At 44.0% G+C, this 27,145-nt stretch overlaps 1 protein-coding gene across 1 annotated transcript in view; it reads left to right on the forward strand.

The window, feature by feature from the left end:
- Positions 1-27,145, forward strand: part of ABCB7 (ATP binding cassette subfamily B member 7) — a 90,929-nt gene that overhangs the window by 1,008 nt on the left and 62,776 nt on the right. Inside the window, exons 2-4 of the mRNA XM_069986403.1 lie at positions 7,651-7,731; positions 9,158-9,244; positions 26,722-26,841. Coding sequence (XP_069842504.1) covers positions 7,651-7,731; positions 9,158-9,244; positions 26,722-26,841 — 288 coding nt within the window. The remainder of the gene's footprint in view (positions 1-7,650; positions 7,732-9,157; positions 9,245-26,721; positions 26,842-27,145) is intronic.

Genomic DNA, 27,145 nt, shown 5'->3' on the forward strand with positions numbered 1-27,145 from the left:
TAGGCAAGGCAGCCGCATGACAGCCAGCCACTTCTGTGTATTTGTATTTGTGGACCCGAGGATGACAGGGAGAGATGTTAGTACCGTGCAGTGCTGCGGAACATGCTGGTGCTATATAAATAAAATATACGTATATGTTTTTATTTGAAGCAGTCATACGCCTCCCGTCTAAGGCCACATGCACATCTCTGTTTTTTACAGTCAAGAAATACTGATCCGTCTTTTTGATCAGTATTTCCTGACCATAAAAACTAAAGACAGAAGATTGAATGAAAAAACATTGTGGCTTGCTTCACAGCTGCAGTGGTTTCCGTCTCACTCTGTTCTTGTGCTGGAGCTCTGGGTGAGATGCCGCCTCTGGCCATAAAAGTGGGTGACAGGCTCGGGAGCCAATGGCTGGATCAGCAGCATGCCGTAACTGGTTTTAAAGTGACTGTACCATCAGGCCCAGGTTGAAGCACAGGAGGCGGGCCGACCTACCCCCAGTGGGAGGAAACCCCGCCCCTCTATGATACGGATCCATTGATTCTAATAGAGCTGTGTCATAGAGGGGAGGGGGTTTCCTCCCACTAGGGGTGGGTCGGCCCGCCTCCAGTGCTTCAACCTGGGCCTGATGGTACAGTCACTTCAACTGGTAATGGAAAGGGTGCTGATGGTGGCCTAGGGTTCCTAGCAATGCATCCAGAAATCCTGCCAGTTTCCTGATGTGTATCCAGAACTGTCTAGAATTCTAGATGCTTCTATGGAGTTAGCCCTATTTTCTGGAACACACACCCTTAAAGGAAAGTCTCTGCCCAATAGAAAACTATGGGCCCAGAATTCTATCCTGATAAGAAATCACTGCATAGTTCAAAGGGGTACTCTGAAGAGAAATCAAAATCACCCAGTAACAAAAAGTTATATGTTAAGAAACAAAAAGTTAGATTTGTAAAGAAAAGAGAAAAAAAACTCTTCCAGTACTTATCAACTGCTGTGTGTCCTGCAGGAAGTGGTGTATTCTTTCCAGTCTGACACAGGGCTCTCATAGAAAACTACTCTTGTTGTTCCTCACAGTTCCTGTGTCAGACTGGAAAGAATACACCACTTCCCGCAGGACATAAAGCAGCTCATAAGTACAAGAAGGGTTGAGTTTATTTTAAACAGAAGCCATTTACTAATCTGTTTTACTTTCTGACACCAGTTGATTTAAAGTGACTGTACCACCAGGCCCAGGCAGAAGCACTGGAGGCGGGCCGACCCACCCTTAGTGGGAGGAAACCCCAGCCCCTCTATGATAGGGTTCCATGGATTCTAATGGAGTCACGTCATGGAGGGGCTAGGGTTTCCTCCCACTAAGGGTGGGTCGGCCCGCCTCCAGTGCTTCTGCCTGGGCCTGGTGGTACAGTCACTTTAATGCGACTCTGCACCATCACCTTGCCGCCCCCAAACCACCAGCACCGCATTGTAGAGCTCCTCATGCCTCCCTGATTTGGGGGTCGGCCTGTCTCCCAGTACAGGTATTTAGAAGAAAAGTGACTTTTGTCAGTGCGGCAAGGCAGACAGTCAATCTGGCGTGGCCGAGAGCATCAGCTCCCTTGGCCTGTAGTGCCTCTCTCCCCGCCTCCCTTCTCTTTTAGAATGCCCTTGGGCTCGATGGAGACTGAGAGAGAGGCACCACAATCCTAGGGCACTGAGCGAGAACGTCAAGCGAGAAATCGTTCATCTTGATCTTTTAACAGGTTCTTAAATCGTCGTTCGCAAAAAATTCGCAGATCGTTCCGTGTAAACCGTCGTTGCGCGATAGTCCGGCCGCCCGCTGTCCGCAGCCTGGCCCCCCGCTCATCTGCAGCCCCCTGCGCCGGCTCGATCGCCACCCCCGCCGCCGCTCTGATCACCACCCACGCCGTGGCCGCGACCATACTTTTCCTGCTCCGCGTAGCATCTCTTCAACATTCCCGGTGCCCCTCTTCAGTGCACTGATTGGCTGAAAAGGGGAGTCGGGAATTTCAAACGGCTCCTCTTCAGCCAATCAGTGCTGCTGTGCATTGATTGGCCGAAGAGGGGAGTCGGGAATTTCAAACGGCTCCCCTTCAGCCAATCAGTGCTGAAGAGGAGCACTGATTGGCTGAACAGGAGCCGTTTGAAATTCCTGGCTCATCTCTTCAGCCAATCAATGCACTGAAGAGGGGAACCGGGATTTGAAGACCTGCTACGCGGAGCAGGTAACGTATGCCCGTGGCCGGGGCAGCGGGGGCGATCGGAGTGGCGGCGCAGGGGGCTGCGGGCGCGATTGCAAAACGATTTTTCCGTACGATATATCGTACTGTCTAAACGCTGATCGTTATAAAAAAAAAAATCGTTACTTCGAAATTGTTAATAGTGCGATCGGGCCAATAATCGCCTCGTGTAAACTTAGTATTACTGATCTCTAACAGCCACTGGCCTCCTGCTGCTACATTCTCAATTACTCGGCTGATGGATCGCCTGTTCAGCCTACCAGTCACCGGGGTGGGACACTGCTGCAGTTACTGACTGGCGTAGGGGGCAATCCATCAGCTGGGCCATGATGTACCAGGAAGCCGCCGAAGATTATATGTGGCAGCTGTCTGAAAGCGGCGCTACAGGGATGAGTAAGTATACTTTCTTTATTATGTTTCCGCGCCCCGCTGCTTTCCTGTAATGTTTTTTTTTTTTTTTTACTTTTTCTTAACATGCTGCACACTTAAAAATCCTTTCTTTGTAGTGTAATATAATGTTTGGGCACAGCTTTTATAGCAAGTATGCTGCACATTAGTCCAAGCATATGTAGCAACGAAGATTCTGCTCCGATGTGACCCTACCCCTTCATATTAGATGTGACCCCCATCCATCTGATATTGGCCTATCCTATCCATCAATTTTTAAAACCTGAGTAACCCCCTTTTTAACTACAGAAATGATCCTATTAGACAAAAGAAACAATATCTCCTCTCACAAAAAATAGCTATCTAGTAAATGAAGTGGCAAAGTGTTATGTTCTGCTTCTCCGTATTTCCTCCACATTATTACAAAGGGAAGGACTAATGCCTCCCATGGATACATTATAGGGGCCATGGCTGACCATGTGTTTGGAGGATAATTGAGGAATAACACAGTCTGTGATCCCGCTTTCACATCTCAATTTCTTTAGTAATAGTAAGCAGCAGGGGATCTGAGGCCAAAGCTTCCGAGACACATTGCTTGCTACAATAAAACAAATTTGATGCCTCCTGGAGGATGGCGGCGACTACTGTGAACATTGCTCTCAGGTGGACTGTAGGAGGAGGACAGTGTGAAGCTGGGGAGGAAAGCAGCAGGGCCTAAGGATTAAAGGAGGAAGCAGTTACTGTCATGCACCTTCTCTGCATATAAGAGCCACTTTATACAAGGTCATATATACCGTCCATGGTGCCACCGTATAGGAAATGTGGCTTCTGTCTGCATTTGGCTATAAATTATCTGGAGGGAAAATGACCCTGCACAAATACAGCCATGGCAGACATAGAGGACCAGCTCCTCCACATGTCTGCTCTACTACATGCCTCTGTGTCACTGTATGTGGGAGAATGCGCCCTCAAGGTGGTCCTGTCAGCACTTTTGAGCTATAAAAAGTGCTGACGGCCTATACAGAGGTTGGGGAAGCTGAACACACCTGTCATCTTGGTCATGCGGCTTGTATTACTGATATAAATATTAATGGAGCTGTTGCCTCTATAAGTTCACTGATCGCTGCAATAAGACCCCTCCTGTCAGCTGTGACCCATCAGGAGACCACTCATGCATGTCAATAAGGTTTTGAGAATCTTGTTCACATGTTGCAGAAAAATCCCTGTTTTAGATATGCAGAGGACTGGCCCCAGTGAATGTCACCAGGACTAGACCTCCTGCAGATCAGCTGCATGTCTACAGTGGAGTGACAGCCGCAGGAATACATGTATGATTTATCTGACATATAAGCATAGTTTTGGCTCTAATTCACGTCTCATGGATTTCCACATCATTCCACATGGTTTTTAAAAAACCATATCAAAGTTGTCTTACACGTGACAATAGAAGTGACATCACTTCATTGGTTCAGTTCCACTTGGAGCTCTCTTTTGAAATGAATGGGAACTTTAATGAAAACCACATGATAAACAGCACTAATACAGTATGTGCACTGCAGCTTCTGCTCTGCTGTGTTTCATGTGAATTTCCAGCTCTGTTTTAGTCTATGTGAACATACCCTTAGAGGCTAAAGTGGATGGACTTTATCAGCCTTCACTATGTCACTACCTGTAGTGATGGGTCAGTATATACTATACATTTGACAAAACAAGCAGATTGCTCAGAAATGTGACTCCTCTCAAACAACATGTCAGACAAGTTCTAAAACTCCCTCTGATGTCACATCCATTTTAAGGACAGGACTCTCCACTTAGCCTTTGTTCATCATGAGTTCTGTGTTTATAGCAGCAGGCTGGATCTGTGATGTTTCCATAATTTCTTTACCATAATGGACCAGTTTACCCATGCCATGCTGTTCTCTCCACCATAGTACACAGGAAGTGTAAGCACAGTCCTTGTTCAGTGTTTGGGTGCTTGTATGTCCTTATAGTTTCACTTGGGAACATAAAACCTATAAACTAGGGCAAAGGACGGTTAAAGGGCAGCTTGCTGATCATATGCCAGTCCATGTTGTAGAGAGTAAGAAGGTGACTGTTTTATTCTCCTACCTTGCATAACATTTTACTATTTAAGTAGGTGCTTTTAGGTGAGAAGGAAACAGGAGTGCAGGCTCAGCACATTGCTATCAGTATATACACACTGCTGTATACTCCTGCCTTGTGCTGATAACTGCTCAGCTCGACTGCTCCCAACTTTTTGGGTTTGTTGAGACAATGTTCTTCCCTCCCAGCACTAATGTTTCACAGATACCATCACAGCCTGTGATGTTAGCCTTGTTGTAGCAAAGTAAGTCAGCACGGAAAGGGGTTATCCAGTGCTACAAAAACATGGCCACTTTCTTCCAGAGACAGCCCCACTCTTGTCTCCAGCTTGGGCGGGGTTTTGCTGCTCGGTTCCATTAAAGTAAATGGAGCTTAATTGCAAACCACACCTGACCTGGAGACCAGAGCGGCGCTATCTCTGAAAGAAAGTGGCCATGTTTTTGTAGCACTGGATAACCCTTTTAAAGGGGTGTTCCATTGATTTTTTTTCTTTTCATTTCAACTGGTGTCATAGTTGTACAGATTTGTAATTTACTTCTATTTAAAAAGAATATAAAATTTCCTGCAGGGCATGCAGCAGCTCATAACTACTGGAAGACTTTAGAGTTTTAAATAGAAGTAATTTATAAATCTATATAACTTTCTGACACCAGTTGATCTGTTCCAGAGCTGGGGGTGGTGGTATGTAATAAAAATCCTATACTGGCCTTTTTTAGTGTCCGGCAGCTTATGTGCCAATGCACATAATTTGCAGGTCTCCAGCAGCAGCGGCAGGGGAGTATAGTATAGTAGTTTTATTATTTTTAAACCAGCCCCGAAACTAATTTTTGTTTTTTTTGAGACAGCCCCTTACTTGAAACAGACCCTTTACAGCTAGATTCACATGGAATGGATCCGCAGCGGATTCCTTACTGTCATTCAGAATTACCCTAACCCTATTCAGAATGACAGTAATGGTACTTTTACATAGTGCGATAATTCGCCCGATCGCACGATTAACTATTTTGAATGAACGATGTTTTTTTTTATAACGATCAGCGTTTAGACGGAACGATACATCGTACGGAAAATTTGCTATGCGATCGTTTTGCGATCGTTTAAGCCTATCTCACACATAGGGGAAATCGTTGAAAGAATGTTTACACTGAACAATCTGCAATTTTTTTGCGAACGATCAACGATGATTTGTGAACATGTTGAAAGATCAAAATGAACGATTTTTTGCTCGTCGTTTGATCGTTCGCTGCATTTACACGTACGATTATAGTTCGAATTTGACCGTTATCGTCCAAAAACGAACGATCAATCGTCCCGTGTAAAAGTACCATTAGTGATTCGCAGCGGATTGTGCTGCAAACTCGCAGATTGAAATCTGCTGCTTATCTGTTATGTGCTAGCCTTCAAGTGGAAAGTTTTCAGAGAAATAAGAATAGTAGTCATAGGAAAATCAGAGTCCCTGCAGCAGCCATATTTTTGTGGTATCATCAGAATATGTGTACATTGACAGCGCCTCACCTTCCCATTGATGTGGACAGGGGGTGCAGCATTGCTTCTAGTTGTATGTGAACAGCCGTTGCATATTGTGTAATAGCTGTGAGTAATATCAGAACCTCCAGAAACATTCCCATGCTCTTCAGGTTTTCGCTTATGGCATTGTTACACAATAATGTTCACTTTCACCCAATACTGTCCTTAGGGACTCTTTACACAGAGAGATTTATCTGACAGATTATTGAAGTCAAAGCCAGGAACAGACTATAAACAGAGAGCAGGTCATAAAGAAAAGACTAAGATTTCTTCTTTTCAAAACATATGTTCCTGGCTTTGGCTTCAAAATACTGTCAGATAAATCTTTCTGTGTAAAGAGTCCCTAAGAACAGTATTGGGTGAAAGTGGAAATTATTGTGTAACAATGACAGAAGCAGAAAACCTGAAGAGCATGGAAATGTTCCTGGAGATAAATCTCTGTGTACTGCTGATGTGACTGCATATCTAATCCAGAGGTTATTGGGGACTACATGGCTTCAGGATCAGATACTAGGCAGGGAGTCAACGCATATATGCAATGAGGCTGAAGCAGGGGCGCCGGCAGCCTGGAAATGGATGCCCGCAGCTCGTGCAGCTCACCCTGCACCTGCCGGCCACATTGTCCGGCATGTGGCAAGTTCAAACAGCCACCCCGCTCCTGACTCTCTTCCGTGGAGAACACCCATTTAGAGCAGGGCTTCCTGTCATTATGACGGGAATCCCTGCTCCTTTACAGTTAGTAGTGGTGCAAGATAAAACACTGCTTACTGCTAGTCTTTACACTGCATGGCCATGGAGTGCATCAGTACCACAAGTGGGTGACAGTCCTTAAGACCCTATTCCACCAACAGATCTGACGACAGATTATATGCCAAAGATTTGAAGCCAAACCCAGGAACAGACTATAATCAGAGAACAGGTCAGAAAGGAAAGACTGGATTTCTCCTCTTTTCAAATCCACTCCTGGGTTTGGCTTCAAATCTTTGGCAGATAATCTGTCGTCAGATCTGTTGGTGGAATAGGGACATTACTTAGGTATACAGTGGAAAAGGGGAAGGTAATATGCTCCAGAAAAGAGTTAGCAATGGTCTCCAACCCTTTGTATAGTAGGAGAAGAGTAACATAAGGGTATGCAGAGGAATGGAAAGGGATTTGAAGATACAAAGAAGCAAAGGCTGCTGTTGTCTGGGGATGTCGCCGCCATAGTGCTAGAAAGGTCCCTTTGTCATTCAGCATTTTTAATGTTTGTTTTTAATTTGCTCTACACCTGCTGCCTGTGTTGTCCTGGCTCCGCTTCAGCTTCAGAGCTGCTGTTCTCCTCCTGGGCATCACAAAACATAAAAGCGGAGACAGAAGCACTATTCTTTGAAGAGTTAATATTCTTTTTTGTCTTAACGTGCCCTTGCTTTTTCCTCAGGTCCTACACCCGTTCCCAAGGCAGAGCGCACGGTGTATTTGGGGGAAAGACAATTCCTGCCACTTGTTAGATGCAGCAAAGGTATTAATAGCTTCATTCTCTGTTGGCAGCTGGGAGATGAGATGGGTAACACCCTGAGAGGATTCTCCAATTTATCCTGCATATCCTGCATCATTTTGCATAATGCTTTTTATTCTGAGAAATGAATAAATAATTCTTCTCCGTCAGTAGCAGAAGAAAAAAGTATGGTAATTCTTAGATAATACGATCAGGTAGATGCATATTTATAATATAGCATGGATCTATGCGGCATCACATTCCTTATACATGGAATTGCTTTGCATGCATTCACAGTTCCATCCACAGTCATCTATACACATTATTACAGCTATATTTATTCTTTGAACAGAGCAGGGATGCTGTCACAGTGTGTTTTGCTATACATGCTGCCATCAATGCCACCTATGGGACACTGGCTTTACCTGCAGGGGTACGACAGGAATATTTCTCATGTATATTAACAAATTGTTGATAATTCTGATATAAGCTTAGTTAGGAGCCCCTTTATATGAGGAAATTGCCTATTACATGATATGCCATTTCCCCAAATTACGCCCCTACACACTGGAGACATTCTTATATTCCTGTCTTCTGACCTGCAGAAGATGTGCAGGAGTATGCAGGGTGGGAGGGATGTGAAGAAGAGCTAAGGGAATGCAATGTATTCTGGGAATTGTAGTACTGAGCAGCTACTCAGCCAGAAAGGAGTGGGAGGACCCGGTGGGGGAGAAGATTACAGACATACAAAACAAATGGAGTTTTGGTGTTTTCAGAACTGGGGCAGACAGGTCAGCAATGCTATACATTTCATAACCATTTGCATTTTTTCATAACTTGATGTAGCCCTTTAAGGTTTTCCATATCAAGGATGTCCAAAGCCTTTAACAGTTAAAGAAGAAGGCCCACTAAATAGGGAGGAAGGCAGGGGGTGCTGGAAAATATTAAAAAGCCTAAACTCGCACATCCCAGGGCCTCCGTTGTGCTCCTGACCACCGCCGAAACTCCTTTTCGGCTGGAAACTGGGTACATCACAGTTTCTGCTCTTCTAGCTGCAACATCACTGCCTGTCTGAGCGATTGCCCGCTCAGCCAGTCAGTGACTAAGGTGGTGTCTTACCCCAGTCACCGATTGGCTGAGCGGGCAATCACTCAGCCGGGTACATGACATTGCAGCTGGAAGAGCTATGAGCGAGATCCAGGAGTGGCAGTACGGGGTGCGAGGATAGGTAAGTGTAGTTTGTTTAATATTTTCTAGTACCCCCCTGACTTCTGGACTTTAATTGGTGGGACTTTTTTAACTTCTTTGTGGCTGCTTTTTCTGTCTAATGAAATGATACAAAGCAGTTTTTTATATGTAGTGAGAAACTACAAAGTATTATTTAACAAGTGCGCTATTGAAATACAAACATGTAACTTATGTCATTGTATGTATACTTTCATTGGTACAGGTGCTCTCCGGGTTGCCATTAACTCACATAAGAACATGCTGGCACGGACACGCAGGTGGTGGCCTTCATTCAGATCCAAGGCAAGGGGTAAGAAAAATTCACCAATGTATTGTACATTACCAGATAGTGCTGAGAGTTGGTCCCTAGATTATATGTGCCCAGTCTTGACTTCATGGCATAATGTAAAAAAAATCACAGAGGGCTGGGTGTGGTGGAAACAATCTAGGGATACTTAACTGTCCCGATACCCCCCTCCTGCCCCGGAACATTGCCGTTCACAGTCCCCTGCCCTTCTCCTGGATCTCCCGGCCCTGTGACATTACAACCCGACTCAGAAATGCCTGCTCAGCCAGTCAGTGATAGAGGCGGGACATCATTTTACATGCTGGTTCAGGGTCAATACACCCCCTTGATGCCTTATTGACTGACATAGTGTTTACCCCAGGCACTCTATAGTAATCCATTTTAATAAATATAAAACTCCTTTGATCATAATTCAATACACTAGGGTGCGTTACATTATAGAAGCTCCGGATTTCAACTTTATTTTTTATTTTGCAGTATAATCTCTTGTAAAACAATAGTATAGACATAATTTTAATAAAATCCAGAATTTAGTGGTTTACATGTATCCTTTTAGGTGCAGCTTTGATGTGAGAAAACCCCAATACTTTCCCTGTCTGCTGAAACAAACATGCACATCTTCATGCAGGAGTCAGGGGAAATAGCTGTTGATCGACTGTGTGGCCAAAAGCTATCTTATGTATATAACAACTCAAAGCCACACCATTCACTGTTTGTTTTCCCCTTGACAACTGATGTTACCCTACAGTTCTAAGAAAAGTGAAGGTATTCTTCAAAGTGTCACTGTTATTTCAAAAAGCTTTTGACATGTCATAGAGACATGACAAAAGTTTTGATCGGTCTGGGTCTGAGTGTTCACTGATCTTGAGAATGAGCGGGGAGAAGACAGCACTGCAGTATACAGTATAATATGTGATCTTACACACTGGAGAGCAGTGTCAGGCTACATCTTATAGGATACACTAGAAGAGCTGCACAAAACAGAGAAAGTCAGTGTGAGTCAGCAGAGTTGCATAATGCTGCAGCTGATCACTGCTCTCCTGGTCTCCTAGAGAGGCGTGACATTTTAACTTCAGCAGCAATAAATACATACAGAGGAAAGGGGAGAAAGGTTTCTGAGAGGTGCCAAGGGGGGTCTGATGGTTATGATTAGTGTTGAGTGGACTTGCCAAACTTTTCGGGGTTGGCAACATTCTCCGAACACTCACCTATGACTGTATTCATGTTTTCTCGGACTCCCTTGGGTGGCATCTAACTTTTTTAGACACAGGGAGTCAAATGCGTCGGAGAGACCACCTCCTGTTACATATGAAATTATATAATTGGTGGTCACATGACCCAGCTGCAGTAATAAAATTTATAGATGTGGCTGAGCTGGGATGAAACAGGGAATAATCCTGGGGGGTTATTGTTATGAAAAAATACCTACCGTCTTTAGTTAAAAAAAAAAAAAAAAGTGGGGTATAATAAATGATCAATTGTTCTAAATAACGAAATCATAGAGCAAAGTTAACAATACAAAATGCAAAACATGTAGTTTAGACTACTAGTGAAACAAAAAAAGGCTATTCCGGTTATATCTAGAACAAGAATTGCAGAAGAAAGGTGGAGATGTGAGGCTGATTCCCTGAATCGTGACCGAGCAGAGCAACTAGCTACATTAAGATATTCAATCCAAGGTGTCCAAATAGTTGTTTAACTGTCAGTGGTATCCAGTCACAAAACTAGTATTTTTTCATAATTCGTCATACTATTTAGTTTGTTTTGAGGCCTTCGGGCCTCAATCAAGAGACGATGAGTATTCCCACCACTTTACAGGCAAATTGGGAAAACAAGTTGTAGGTTAGTAAAATGTCTCGGTTTATCCTACAGAAGTAGCACTGAGGTTTGTTTTAGGGAGAGTTTCCCAAAACCGAGGTGAGTAAAGATCAAATTTGAATCCAGAAGCTGAACACCACCTTGCAGGTGCACCAGGTATGTAGTTGGTCACCTGACTCCTGGCAGTCCTGAAAGAAGAAGGGAATAGCGAATGGACGGATGTGATTAGAGATGAGCGAACCGGGTTCGGGTTCGAGTCCATCTGAACCTGAACTTTTGGCATTTCATTAGCGGGGGCTGCAGAGCTTGGATAAAGCTATAAGGTTGTCTAGAAACCAATGACTATATCCATGTTTTCCACATAGCCTTAGGGCTTTATCCAACTTCAGCAGCCACCGCTAATCAAAGCCGAAAGTTTGGGTTCGGAAGGACTCGAGCATGCTCCAGGTTCGCTCATCTCTAGATGTGATGTACTCTGGTAGGACATAAGTGAGTACAGTGTAGTATTTTGACTGAGGTGATGTATTACCACTGTAAAATAGAGGCGATTGGAATATCTTCTCATCACTTAATAACTGCCTTTAGAAATAGTGGTACAGCAATGATGCCTGCCATAAAGCGACATAGTAAGTCCCAAATCACGTCCATAAGTTGTATGCCCCCCCATTGTGGAGGAGGGAGAGTTACACACAGTATACAATATCTGAATTTGTAACCGCCTGTAATTGACAATTAGGACAGATCAATTTGAAGAAAGTATAATTCTCCAGCTTGTGAAGATGTAACCTGCATCTACTGCTAACTCATTGCATTCTGTTGGAGAGTTTACTAGGCATGCTTTGTGACCTGTGCAGGGATGTGAAGGGGAACTTTAGCCATCACCTGTTATCACCTGTAGAGACGTGAGGCTAATTCTCAGAATCATGAGCTAGCTAACTACTGTAGTGTGTGCTCCATTCATTACCGGGACAGGTTTCTCCCTGTTCTCTGGATCGGTGGGGGATATAGCGATCACACCCTCACTGATCAGTTTGGTGTCCCCTGTACTGTGGATTGGAGAAGTACCGCCTTTTCTTCTCCTAGAATTGCAGCAATAAAGTGTATTGTCACACTTGCTGCAAAACTTTTAATCCCTTAGTGACTGTCCATACATGGTTTATGGCAGCCTAAGAGGGTTTAGGCTAAGAGGCCTATTCCACAGAGCGATAATCGTCCCAATTCGGACGATTATCGCTCAGTGAAATAGATAAAATTTAGGCCCAAACCTAAAATCATCGGTCACCCACCGCGCATCGCTTTGTGGAATAGCGGTGCCAGGCGGGCGACCGACAATTTGAGAAGCAGCATACGTTACCTAGCAGGGCTTCTCCTCCGCTTCGTCTTCCTCCCCGGGTCCCGTCGCGCAGCATCAGCTTCGGTGCTGTCAGACCACTCAGCCTATCACTGGCCGGGACCACCGCAGACAGTGATTGGCTGAGCGGTCTGACAGCTCAGTCAGGCCGCTCCGGAGTTGATGCTGCGCCGCGGGGCCCAGGGAGGAAGACGGAGCAAGGGAGAAGCCCTGCTAGGTAATGTATGCTGCAAGCGCTGCAAGGACATTGGTAAAGATGTCCCCTGCAGCCTTCGCTAAAGGATCATCGGGCCGTGGAATAGGCCCAGTAAACAAGCGCCGATCTAGCATATCGGCGCTCGTTTACACTGTTGATCGGGCCCATGGAGTAGGGCCCTAAGGGTCCTATTACACAAAGCAATTTTTAACGATTAACGACTAACAATAAACAATCTAAAACTAGATTGTTTATCGTTAACCTGAAATCTTTCACCATATTACACAGAACGATACTCGTTAGTTACGATCGTTACTGCGATCGTTACTATGATCGTTTATTCCTTCTGATCTCAGCAAAAAGATGAACAATGTGCAATTACACTAAACGATTAATTAAAAAAATGCAGAACTTGAGCGAATGAATGTGGAATTACAGCGAACGATAAGTAAACGATTAATGATAATTTTAGGGTCAGATCTATATCAACGACATACGAACGATTTTTCGATCGTTGCCTGCAATTACACAGAACGATCATCGTTGAAATTCGAACGATATAACGATTTTTCACACGATAATCGTCCCATGTAATAGGACCCTAAGCCACCATGAGAATTCAGGAAGAGGAGGTCAATTGCTGTGAAATATGTAAGTTTAGTTGATCCGCTCCTCTGTACAATCTGCACAAACTAAAGGCCGTATTACACAGCCCTACTCTGAGGAGCAAATAGGCGATCGTTTGCTCCTCGTTCCTCGCTCGCTGCTGCCGCTATTCCACACTGCTGCAGCGAGCGGGTGAGTCCGGGGGGGGGATGGGGCTGCCCGGGTGATCACTGATCGATATAGCGACAGTCTGCTGCCACTGCTCCTACTCAACGGAGCGACAGCAGCATATCGCTGCTATATAAGTCGTTTGTCAGACAAACAACTTCAACGATCAGCCGACATGTCAGCTGTTCGTTGCCTTCTATTCCACAGGACGATTATAGGCCGAATATGGCCAATAATCGTTCCGTGGAATAGGGCCTTAAGATCTAAAAGCAGCAGATCGAAAGATATTCACATGAACCCAATGGAGGTTGTCCATGGACTTGTAGTACCTTTTACTTGTAGTCGCTGACAATGCTATTCTTGCATCTGTGCAGCCGTTTACTATAGGGTAGATATAAGACCATGAATTCCCTTATCCACAAGCCGCTGCTCATACTTTATAATATGTCTCCTATGGGGAGGTGCACATACAGAATGATCAGACGCTATCCAAGAGGGAGGCCATGTAGTTGTTCTGTAGTATGGCTAGAGAGCAAGCCTCCACCATACAGACTGTAGCACCTATTGCACAATATTGTCTCTACTTTCCCTCCCTTCCCTAATCACAGTCTTGACTTAGCCTGACTAGCCGGTAGCAACATATAATTACACACATTCTCTCTGCATAGGGTTCTTTTATACAAGCACAGCACCCCTTCCACTTCTAGCTCCTCATGTTTCTCATAGACCTGGTACCAACTGTGCTGTGATACAATAAAGCTATTTATGCATATCCTCGCTCTTTATCCTTCCATGAGAAGATAGATTTGTAGCTGGAGAGCTGTCACTGTGCTCCTCTGCTTTTTCTTTCTCTCACCAGGTACAGATGAGCATAAATACCTTATTTTTGTGCTGTCACTTTTTTTTAATTCTTCAGCTGGTGTTTTATCTCTCTGTAGGGTGGGTATTTCTGTCTCCTGTGTCTTTGGGGACAGCAGATTTTTGTTTGTTTTGCCATAATGGATTGCACAAATGCTGCCCAACTTTAGGAAATTGTTGGCAGCTCTTGCATGTCTTGTCATTATAGTACCACATTTTAATTCAGAAAATGTAAAGAAATTGTTACCTTCTCTGTATATATTGTGCAAAGAAGAAGTCATCACAAGGCTGTGGTAAATAAGAGCTATCAGCAACGTTATTATAGGAAAGGCAAGCCAGGAGCCACCTCATGCAACACTAACACCTTTTGGGCCTTTATGGGCCATAATCATGGGTTCTCTGTAGAAAATTCTTAGCTTATCAAAAGCTTTAGTATAAGCTTCCATATAAGATTGATATCCTGCTGAAGCACGAATGTGTGAAACACGTGTCAGGTGGTCCCAGGGATACTGGTGAAGCAAGGCAACAGTGATAAAGTGTTTTCCTTAAAAAAAAATTCTTTTGCAAAAATGTATTTTTCTGGTCTCATTACTCTTTAGTTTTTTTTCTTTGTTTTTTTGTTAGTGCTTCTTTTGCTTTTTTTCTCCTTTCTGTGGTGTTGGTGTAAAGGCTCTAGGTAGTCACAGAAATGCACGAAGCACTTTAACTACTCTGTATGCATCATTGTGTGTGGCCAGCAGATGGAGCCAGAGTACCATGTAATCTAATACTTTTCTATGTTATCGCACTGCATACTTCTTTACCAGTAACCTGTGCGATCCCCTGGTTGTTGTTTCTTTGTCTGTATAGTAACTATGTGATTTTATATAAATAATTTTATTACATTTGTGCAATAAAGATAAATTGTTTCTCTACTTGATTGTGGTGTTGATCAATTTGTAAGAAATATACATTGGTTTTGGGTTTTAACACCCTAAATGGTGATACTTTTTGAGGGGACAGCTATTTTTTGGGGTGTTTCAGCAGCTTTATTATAGAAAAGGCAAACCAGGAGACATCTCATGCAACAATAGCACTTTATGGCCCGTAGTCATAGTTACTCTGTATATATTATTCTTCAGAAAATTCTTAGCATACCTTTATATCTTGTCAAAAGCTTAAAGGGGTTGTCCGGGATTTTTCAATAAACTAGCATTGCATTGACCTCTGTGGGTGTTGCATATTCTACATACACTTCTATTTTTTATTTACAGCGCTTACTGTGTTCTCAGGCTCTGTCACATGACCACTCTGCCTGTGTTTTCTTTACTTCCTGTGAAATTCTGTTCCCTTTCTGTTTCCTATTCCTGCAGAGGGAACAGTGAGTTATCAGGTGGGCAGGGTTATGCATATATTTCTTTAGCCACACCCCTAGCATGTAACTAAACTCTGCGCCCAGAAGAAACTGCAGCAGTAAGTAGAGCATGACAGACTACAATCTCTGTACAGCGCTGCTGCATAGGATGGAGCTATAAACAGTAAATAAAGGAAGTATGAAGGGTGATTTATCAAAACTTGTGCAGAGGAACAGGGAAGCAGTTGCCCATAGCAACCAGTCAGATTCTAGGTTTCATTTTCCAAGGCCTTTTTTAAAAATCAAAAAAGAAGCAATCTGATCTGATCTGATCTGGTCGCTATGGGTAACTGCTCCCCTGCACAGGCTGTGATAAGTCTTCCCCTATATTGTTACTATTGTAGTGTAAGGATGTACAGTGTTAGGGCAGTGCTGCAGCTGTGTGTAATATAGAGAGGAGAGACGATACTTCACCTCATGGCAGTCACCATGTCATCTATCAATCTATTGCTGAGGTAACAGAATCCTGCTGCCTCATTGAGACCCCGCCCACCAGTAGGATGGCTACTGTAGTGTATATGTAATCCAGGACTACAACTCCTATCATGTACATGTGGGCTGGGGTTTGTAGTCCTACAACAGATAAAAGTGTGAAAAAACTAGTTGGCAGACACTGAGCCACCATGCTGATCAAAAGACACTTTTAGTAATACAGACATTACCTGCCTATGGGTAGAGTGGGTGGAGCTACAGGCTTGCAGAGCTGTGATGTCACTGCTGACCCCTGTGACCTGGAAGTTCTTTATGTAAACAAACACAAATCCAAAAAGCAGTAACAGAGGAGGAGGCCCGGGGACACAGAGGAGAAAGAAGGTTAGAGAAAACCACTAAGGGAAAGGGACAGATTACATATTATTCACATTTCCAATGAGAAAAAAATGTTGGACAACCTCTTTAGCCCCTTAGTGACCGCCGCACGTGTTTTAATGGCGGCCACTAATGGGCCTTATTCCGATGCGTACGCATCGGAATGAATTGCCGCCCGGCGGCGGCGGCAGTGCGGGGGATCAGCGGTCAGTGTGACAGCTGACCCCCTCCTGTAACTGCCCGGAGCGGAGGATTCTCCGCTCCGAGCAGTTTAACCCGTTAAATGCTGCTGTCAAACCATCTAACAGGTCCCGGTGGGTTACGGGCTGGCACCGTGGATCACTTACGTGATCGCGATGTCCCGCGGCGCCGTCCGGTCCTCTGATGTCTCCATGGTGATCCCGGGGTCCTATTGAAGGCCCCCGGGGTCACCATGGAGATGCCTCATGCTGACAGGGGTGGCCGTGGCTATTGCCTGTCAGCATGAGGCATGATACAATACATTGCAGTACATTAGGTACTGCAGTGTATTGTATCAGTGATCAAAGTATTTTACACTAGTGTACAGTAATGTACACTAGTGTAAAAGTGAAAAAAAAGTGAAAAAAAATGTGCACCAAACACAACACAGCCCCCCAATAATAAAAATGCATTACATTCCCTATACACTATAAAACATTACATGAAAGCGATCAAAAACACAAATCCTATACAATCCTATACAATCTATAAAACGATATCAATAATTATACCGCACAACACACGCTGTAAAAAAAAAAAAAACCAGTACCAGAATAGCTGTATTTTATCAATCCACTTTAGAAAATACGTCATGAAAGAGATCAAAAAGTCATATACATATAAAACTTGGTATCAATAGAAACTACAGATCTTCCCGCAAAAAATAAGCCCAAAACCAGCTCTGTCGCACAAAAGATAAGAATGCTATGGATCTTGCAATGCGGCAACAGTTTTTGTGGGGTTTTGCTAGGAAGATAGTTTCTATTGCGCCAAAGCGGTAATAGTTAAAAAAACCTATACAAATGTGGTAACGCCGTAACCGTAGTGACCCAGAGAATACATGTATTATGTTATTAGTGACCGCTGATACGGATTTTTACGGCGATCACTAATGGGCTCTATTCTTCTGCCATCAGGTCTTTATGGCAAAGGTGCAGAATAGTGCAGCGGCGCCGGTAAGGCCCGAAGCCCCCTCCTCTCAGCTACCGGAGGTAGCTGAGGGGTTGGGGCAGAGTGTGGACTCAGTCCCGGACAGTCCCCTCACCGGCGATCGACGTTATTACCAGTATAACGGCAGCCATGAATCCACGGTGAGAGGAGATGAAAACATGTCCCCCCCGGCCCCAGAATTAACACTAGTGACCTGGTCACTGACCCTCCCCTCCCTGGGCGGCCATCTGATCCAAGATGGCCGCCGCCATCACAAACACTGTTCACAGTGATGGATTCCTAAAAATGATCAAAGCTCCATTCTCTCCACCACCGGAGGTGGCAGAGAGCATGGGGCAATGATCGGGGACCACCTGGTGTGGTTCCAGTACAAGCAATTAGCGGTATATACTATATACCGTTGATCGCTTGTTCCAAATGGTGCCGTCACTTTTATACCCCCGTCACCAAAATCAAGTGCCCCTAATTGCCTGTAACCCCCCCAGACAGCCCGTAACCCCCCCCAGACAGCCCGTAACCACCCCCCAGACAGCCCGTAACCACCCCCCAGACAGCCCGTAACCACCCCCCAGACAGCCCGTAACCACCCCCCAGACAGCCCGTAACCACCCCCCATACAGCCCGTAACCACCCCCCAGACAGCCCGTAACCACCCCCCAGACAGCCCGTAACCACCCCCCCAGACAGCCCGTAACCATCCCAGACAGCCCATAACCATCCCAGACAGCCCGTAACCGCCACAGACTGCCCATAGCTACCCCAAATTGCCCGTCACCTTCCCAGATTGCCCATCGCCACCCCAGAGTGCCCGTCGCCACCCCAGATTGCCCGTAACCACCCCATATAGCCAGTAAACACCCCCAGATTGCCCATAACCACCCCAGATTGGCACAGACTGCTTGTAACCACCCCAGATTGCCCATAACCCCACCAGATTGCCTGTCGCAACCTCAGATAGCCAGTAAACACCCCGAGATTGTCCATTACCACACCAGATAGCCAGTACACACCCACATATTGCCTGTAACTAAAATGACACACTTCTGAGCCCTGCTGTGTGCCCATACAGTGGTTTATGCCCACATACGGGGTACCATTGTACTCAGGAGAACCTCTTTTACAAATGTTGGGGTGCTTTTTCTTCTCTGTTCCTATTGAAATTGAGAAATTTTAAACTGAACAAACAGGTTATTGGAAACATTTTTTTTCATTTTTACGTTCTAGTTTTGAATACTTTCCTCCAATACCTGTGGGGTCAAAATGCTCAACACACCCCAAGATGAATTCTTTAAGGGGTTCACTTGCCTAAATGGGGTGAATTTTGGGGGGGTTCTATTCTGCAGACATTACAGGGGCTCTGCAAACGCACCTGGCGCTCAGAAACTTCTTCAGAAAAATTATGCACTGAAAATGCTAATTGGCGCTCCCTTCCTTCTAAGCCCTGCTGTGTGCCCATACAGTAGTTTATGCCCGCGTATGGGATACAGTTCTACTCAAGAGAACCTGCGTTACAAAATTTGGGGTGCATTTTCTCTCATGTTTATTATGAAAATGAGATACTTTAATCTTAACAAATATATTATTGGAAAATTTCTATTTTCCATTTTTTTTCCGGCCTAATTGTGAATACTTTCCTCCAGCCCCTGTTGGGTTAAAATGCTCATTATACCCCTAGATTAGTTCTTTAAGGTGTGTAGTTTCCAAAATTGGTTCACTTATGGGGGTTTCCCGTATACAAGCCTCCTAAATCAACTTAAAAAAAGAACTGGCCCCTAAAAATAATCAGTTTTGGAAATTGCATGAAAATTTGATAATTTGCTAATACATTTCTAAGCCCCGTAACACCCTAAAAAAGTAAAATATGTTTACGAAATGAAATCAGAATAAAGAGGACATATTGATACTGTGACTTACGAACTAATTTTTGTCATGTGACTTTTTTTTTTAGAAGCAAATAATTTCAAAGTTCGTAAAGTGCAAATTTTTCTAATTTTTCATGATATTTTGATGTTTTTCACAAAAAACACACAAGACAGTGACCAAATTTTGCCACTAACACAAAGTGCCATATGTGACGAAAAAACAATCTCAGAATCGCTAGCATACGTTAAAACATCACTGAGCTATAAGCCCATAAAGTGAGACAGGTCAGATTTTGAAAAATGAGCCTGGTCATTAAGGCTCAAATAGGCTTGGTCCCTAAGGGGTTAAGTCTGAGCGTCCATATAAGATTCTGCCATTTGTGACTGGAGAAATAATGCTGCATGCTATGCTAGTTTTCCCTGTTGAAATAAAAGATTCCTCAGGGGAACATGGTGATCTCCGTTTTAAGTGAACAAGGTGCCTCTGGGATTCCCAGGGCAAAAAAATCCAGCAAAGCATTTAAGATTTTATTAAAGTGTCATTGTAGTTTGTAAAAACTTTTGACATGTTATTGAGGCATGTCAAAAGTTGTGATAGGTGGATCTGAACACTCAGGTAAATCTAAACCAATCGGGAGAATGACCGGGAGATGACCACGTTAAGCGCTGTCCACTCCCGGCTTACTCTCACATGATGAGTCGGGCTGTGGTAAGTCTGTGGAACCCCACTTTTCTCACACAGAGTGGAAGCGCTGCAGCGTGTTCCTCTCCATACTTATTCTTCCGATTGATATGGGTCTAAACACTCAGAAACGGACTGATGAAAACTTTTGACATGTCTCTGACAAAAGTTTTTACAAAAGACAGGCACTCTTTAAAAGCACACAACGTCACAATTCAGATGTAATGAGAAAGAGAGAAACGGGGTGCTTCCTCGTGTGATAAATGATGACCAGGTAAATGGTAGCAGGGTCTTACAGGGATCCACTCACCTTGATAGGTTGTGCAAAATTTAGGCACAACTCTATATGCAGCATAAAGGGGTGTACTCCGCAGCTGTACTGGGGGACGTCACCACCGACAGTGGGGAGAAGCAAATGCAGATGTGTAATCAGCCGATTACAGGACCAAGAGTCGAATCCACACCAGGTATAATAAGCGCAGGAGTATTCAGATTTGCACACAGCGGTGCAACCAGGGATCATCCAGAGGTAGATGGCATAGTAAACATATACTCTTTATTGCAACGCGTTTCGGCCCTATATTGTCTAACATGGGCCTTTATCAAGCAACAACATGCTTGATAAAGGCCCATGTTAGACAATATAGGGCCGAAACGTGTTGCAATAAAGAGTAAAGGTTTACTATGCCATCTACCTCTGGATGATCCCTGGTTGCACCGCTGTGTGCAAATCTGAATACTCCGCTTATTATACCTGGTGTGGATTCAACTCTTGGTCCTGTAATCGGATGATTACACATCTACAATTCAGATGTAAACAGAACCTCACAAGATGGACACACCCTTTTTACTAAGTGACCAACCTATATCTCACAATGTACAGTGATGCCTTGGATTACGAGCATAATTTTGTTCCGAGACCATGCTTGTAATCCAAATCCACTCTAAAACCAAAGTAAATTTTCTCATAAGAAATCATAGAAATGCAGACAATTGGTTCCACCCCCCCAAAATAATAATTTATTATTCTTAATAACATGTAAAACAAATTAAACAAACATTTAGAAAACAGCTTAATATGTGCTATTATAAGTTACTGTACAGTAATGGAGAGGATGGGAAACGCAAGGGCGGACAGAGACTGCAGGGAGCATGAAGGAATGAGCAGGACATGTGGGCACTGTATAGCAGAACTCTGTGTCTGGGGAGAGAAGGGTTACAGCTATGAAGAGATTACCTCCACAGTCCTGTCCCCTGATGCAGGCCCCAGCCTGAAGGGGATCTGCTATGCTTTGGAAAGTGAGGGAGACTTCTTGGGTCAGAGTACAGTACTGCAGACCACACTATGCAGACCATGCCCCTCCTCCACTCGCGCTCCCACCCAGTACAGAGAGCTCTTACACCAAAGCAATGCCCTTAAACCAAGTTACTCTTAAACCAAGGTACCACTGTACATGTATTTATGAAGAACACATATGTACTATGCTGTGCGTATTTGTACTAGTGGTAAAGGAGAAGTCGGGCGAATCTATTTTTTAACAAGTGCTGAGGGAATAAAAGAAATAATGTGCTCATACCTCCCCCGCTCCAGCGCTGGTGGCCACGTACTGCCGCTTAGGTCCCTGGCCGCTTCCTCGTCTGAGCTGGGACCTGCGTTGTGAGACGGCGGTCTGCTCAGCCTGGGACGCTGACTGGCTGAGCAGGCCTGACACCGGGACGACCCGGGTCCCCGCTCAGGCCAGGTAGCTGCCATGAGACCAGGAACTGGAGCGGTGGTATGTTGACCCCAGCAATGGCGCTGAGAAGGTAGGTGCATGTAATGTTCAGCCACCTCCTCCCTGGCTTTTTGGGAAAAAAAAGCCCGGACTTCCCCTATAACTACTGTATATATTTACTGGGCTTTTTTTTAGGTCGGGTACACTTTAAATCCTCCAAAACTTTGAATGTTTTGTACAGACACTTTCCCAGCATTGGGAGTTGTAGAAAACAAGACTTCTAGGAATCTGACTTGGGTTTGACAAACTGAATTTCTTTTTACTACCTTATTCCTTGACCTTTGCCCATAGAGCCCTTCTGTGTTCACTGTGCAGCATACCTTGACTTAAATTCTGTACTGCCCGACTTATGCAGACTTCTGTCATAGACTTTTCTCTTTATCTACGATAACAGGGAAGTTCCTGATTGCTTTATGAGAAGCAAATTTCTCTATTATGTTTCAAACTGTTCAAATAGGGATGTCATGGTGTGTGGGGTGATTGGTGGTGGGGATTCCATCAATGTTTTTCATGTTGGGATCCATTGTGCCATTTAAAAGTTATTGGCAAAAATCCTGTTATTCAAAGAAGGCTTTTTGTTGCACTCGGGGCATTCCCTAGCCCCTAAGTGTGCCGGTACACCCACCCTCCAAGTCAAATACTCACATTCGCTTAAAGGGGTTGTCCGGCGCTAAAAAATTATTCACAGAATAACACACATTACAAAGTTATACAACTTTGTAATGTATGTTATGTCTGTGAATGGCCCCCTTCCCCGTGTCCCACCACCCCCACCCGTGTACCCGGAAGTGTGGTGCGCTATACATACCTGTCACGTGCCGACCACGGTCTCCGATCCTCAGCAGTGACGTCTTCTTCGGGCGGCCGGCGGATCTTCCCGAGTGCCGGCCGCCCTCTGCAGCGTCATCCGAAGCTCAGCCGCGATTGGCTGAGCATAACTGTGCTCAGCCAATCGCGGCTGATGACGCGGCCACGTCATCAGCTGCTCAGCTGCGATTGGCTGAGCACAGTTATGCTCAGCCAATCGCGGCTGAGCTTCGGATGACGCTGCAGAGGGCGGCCGGCACTCGGGAAGATCCGCCGTCCGCCCGAAGAAGACGTCACTGCTGAGGATCGGAGACCGTGGTCGGCACGTGACATGTGAGTATAGCGCACCACACTTCCGGGTACATGGGTGGGGGTGGTGGGACACGGGGAAGGGGGCCATTCACAGACATAACACACATTACAAAGTTGTATAACTTTGTAATGTGTGTTATTCTGTGAATAATTTTTTAGCGCCGGACAACCCCTTTAATAAATACATAAAGTGCTATGCTACGTGAGGACGGAAAAAGAAAGAGAGAGGAACAAAGAGGGGCGCTTATGGTGCAGTAATCAAAGGCTCTGAGAAAATAAAATTCATATAGAAGGGCAACTAACCTTTAGGTGTTGTGCGAGCGATAGGCACAACACTAGTCAAGCTTGACAATTGTAAAATAGTCCGCAGTCAGGTCTACAGAGTACAATGGGCAGCTCCGTCACGTTTCTGTCACTTGCATAATCATTGGAGAGAAGACTCAAAAAGAGACTGCAATGACCTCGGCGCTGGACTTGAGACATATACTCCAATGGCCAGGGAGCTATTAGAAACTAACTTCTTTATTCTGAGCAACGCGTTTCGGCAGCGTACCGTCGCCTTTATCAAGCTCCTACAGTGTATGGGACTAACATTCCCTTTATACAATACATGTGTTCATAGTACCGCCCACCTAGGGGTGGGAGAGTAGCACATACTCCCTCTATACATGCAACAAACCAAGTGAGAGAAATCCCCCTGACTTTTACAGACATTTGAAATACATCCACTGTTTTCTCATTATATAGTTTGAAATTATATAGTTATTTCAAACTATATAATGAGAAAACAGTGGATGTATTTTAAATGTCTGTAAAAGTCAGGGGGATTTCTCTCACTTGGTTTGTTGCATGTATAGAGGGAGTATGTGCTACTATCCTGCCCCTAGGTGGGCGGTACTATGAACACATGTATTGTATAAAGGGACTGTTAGTCCCATACACTGTAGGAGCTTGATAAAGGCGACGGTACGCCGCCGAAACGCGTTGCTCAGAATAAAGAAGTTGGTTTCTAATAGCTCCCTGGCCATTGGAGTATATGTCTCAAGTCCAGGTCATTGCAGTCTCTTTTTGAGTCTACTCTCTAAAGTGCTATGCTGTAACATCTGTAAGTTCAAAGCATCCCACCATTACCCCCTCTGCAAAGCCATGCAGAAAAGTGATGAATGAAGTAGAAAAAGGCCAAAGGTTGCAAATTTTTGTGCAAATTGTAGTATTACCGACCACAGGTATTACAAGAGGATCTTTCTAATGTTTGTTGCAATTTTCTCTTCCATTTTTTTTTAAACCTTCTTGTTCTTCATACAGTTGTCACCTTCTCCAGGCTCCTCAGTCGGGGTTTTTCCTTTAAATTGGTTGCACATTCTGAAGAGCTCTTTTGGGAACCTCGGCAATCCACGTTTAGCCTTTAAATATAGTCTTGTGCTCTATAGCTTAATGGACTCATAATGCATGATTACACAACTTCAGAGCCGACCCTGTTAAATGAAGTGGTGACATTTTACGCGCAATTAAGCAAGCTAGAACAATTCTGCCGCTCTTAGTTGGGAGTTCACTGCAGCCGGCACTGACAGCATTCCAGTGTATATTGCAGATTATTCATGAAGACGGGAGTGCCTCCTTATCACCAATCATTAGTCCAGAAAACAAACACAAGGGTACACTGCACACTTTGCTGGAATGATAGCAATGCTCGGGCATCATCATATTGTCAGTGGGCATGAGGCAATATGCTCAAAGCGTTTACTTATATACCCAGAAACAGTAAGAACATATAGCAACATATCTATATAGCATTTTTTCCAAATTGTTTCCCTTGACTTCCTCTAGTTCTCAGCTGCTGCTTTCTGCTGATAACACAAAAATCTGTGTGTAAGCCTTTCTCTCGGCCTCCTCCTCCCCCCTCCCTTCTGAGACAGATGATATAAACAAGTGCCTGAAACGCTTTTTCTGCAACATTGTAGCTTCTTTCTAATGCCGGGAGGGTAAATCACAGTGAGTTCATCAACAACTTGTTCTCAGAATAACCCTCCCAACATTACAAAAAAGCTGCAAGGTGCAGATAAAGCCTGCCAGGGACTTGTTTACATCTGTCTCAGATGTCTCACACACAGATTTGAAATCTTTTTTACATGTTGCTGCACTAATATAAAACATAGCAATCATCTTATTCTTACCTCTCAATGCTCCCCCGATGTTCTCCTGTGCTGTTTCCAAGTCCCCTTCAGACCACAAGTAGAAACAAAGAACAAAAAAAAAAAGGCAGAGCGCCTCATAGAGTAGTACCTCAGGATAGAAATAATGATCTAACACATGTAAAAAATCATTGCTCACCTTTTGGGGTTGTGGAAACAGAGCCACAACACCCAGCAGCACATGTAATGGTGTCCAACACACCTCCCAGGGATAGGGGTAGCAGCAGTCTTCACAACAGGTCTAAACCGGGCTCCTTATGCAAGGACCCGTGGAGTCAGGTAAAACCAAATGGTGCCAAAAATGACAAAAAATTACCTGGAGATTGCGCTCACCACCAAACAACGTAGTAGAAACCGATGTTCACATAAAACACGATTTATTCAGTCCAACAATAACGCGTTTCAGGGCTATGGCGCCCCTTCGTCAGATTCAGGACAAACGACAAACGTCCTGAATCTGACGAAGGGGCGCCATAGCCCTGAAACGCGTTATTGTTGGACTGAATAAATCGTGTTTTATGTGAACATCCGTTTCTACTACGTTGTTTGGTGGTGAGCGCAATCTCCAGGTCATTTTTTGTCATTTTTGTCACCATTTGGTTTTACCTTCAGACCACAGTCACTACTATTTCCGAGACAGACTAGTCCCGACAGTGACAGCAGGCTCAACCAGTCATTAGCTGCAGCACTGATCCAGTGTGACCCAGTCATTTGATTTTATTTTTTAAGCATAGACAGTAGCACAAGGTTTAATGCTGTTATTTATGTTCCAGACAAAACTGTTAAGGTTTCATGTTTTAAGAATATGCTTTAGTGTAGGATGACACCAGCGTTTAGTTTCCCTCCGTTTTCCAGAAGCCGAATAAAATGGTAAAAATATATTCACATTCACTTTAAAGAAATGTATTTTTTGGCAAATTTATTAAAACAAAAAAGTTGTTTGTTTTCCTCTTGTAGACATCACTTCCAAAGAGCATGGTGCAGACTGTATTACTGCAGTTTTCAGTAAAGGGAACAATTGTTCCAAATTGGAGTAAAGGAAAATTGGAGGTATAGAATGACTTATAACATTGCTTAGCATTTCAAGAAAGAGAGAAAATAAAGAATATAAAATGCCACCAAAGACATACAGAAGTGTGCACATTATGTTGGTTTTTCATTATGTTGCACTTTCCTATTAAGCATCAGACCAAAAGAAAGGGACCAAAGTCCGTTATGAAAATCCCTTTCTCGTGTTGTATATGATCCACTGAGCCTATGACCAGAATAATCAATTGCCCAATGCTTAGAGTCCATTTTGTATTTCATTATTATATTAGTCGATATGTCTTACATGTGAGATCTATTGTTTTTAGCATAACTTAAGTGTGTTATATATGATTTATTTACGTACAGAGAATGGTAGAAAAGTATAATGTGTATCCAGTAGCATATCTTTATATGTTTTTTTTTTCTCTATCAGCTAAAGGAAGTGGATTCAAAGAAAATCTTGAAAGCAATGTTTTCCTATGTTTGGCCCAAAGACCGGCCTGATTTACGAGCAAGAGTTGCCATTTCCCTTGGGCTTTTAGCAGGTGCAAAGGTAAGCAAGCCTGTGGCCTTTATCCAGAAAACCATTAATCACGTCCTCTGGGAGGCTGGGATATGTGTCGGCCTGTGGGAGGATGTGACCCTACTGGGTCATTTTTTATTTATTATTATTTAACTATTTCACTGGTTCAATATGTTGCCAGTATTTGAAATAACTTTTAATAACCTGATCGTTCCTCTAATTCACTCATATGATGTGTGCAAACTCAGTTACTTTCCTAGAGTTTACTTCTCCTATTTAGGTCATCTGCTTTGTCTATACCTGTAATAATACTTGGTGAAAAGGATAGCATGTG

The sequence above is a fragment of the Dendropsophus ebraccatus genome, chromosome 10 (genome assembly GCF_027789765.1).
Source record: "Dendropsophus ebraccatus isolate aDenEbr1 chromosome 10, aDenEbr1.pat, whole genome shotgun sequence".
Taxonomy (NCBI): Eukaryota; Metazoa; Chordata; class Amphibia; order Anura; family Hylidae; genus Dendropsophus; species Dendropsophus ebraccatus.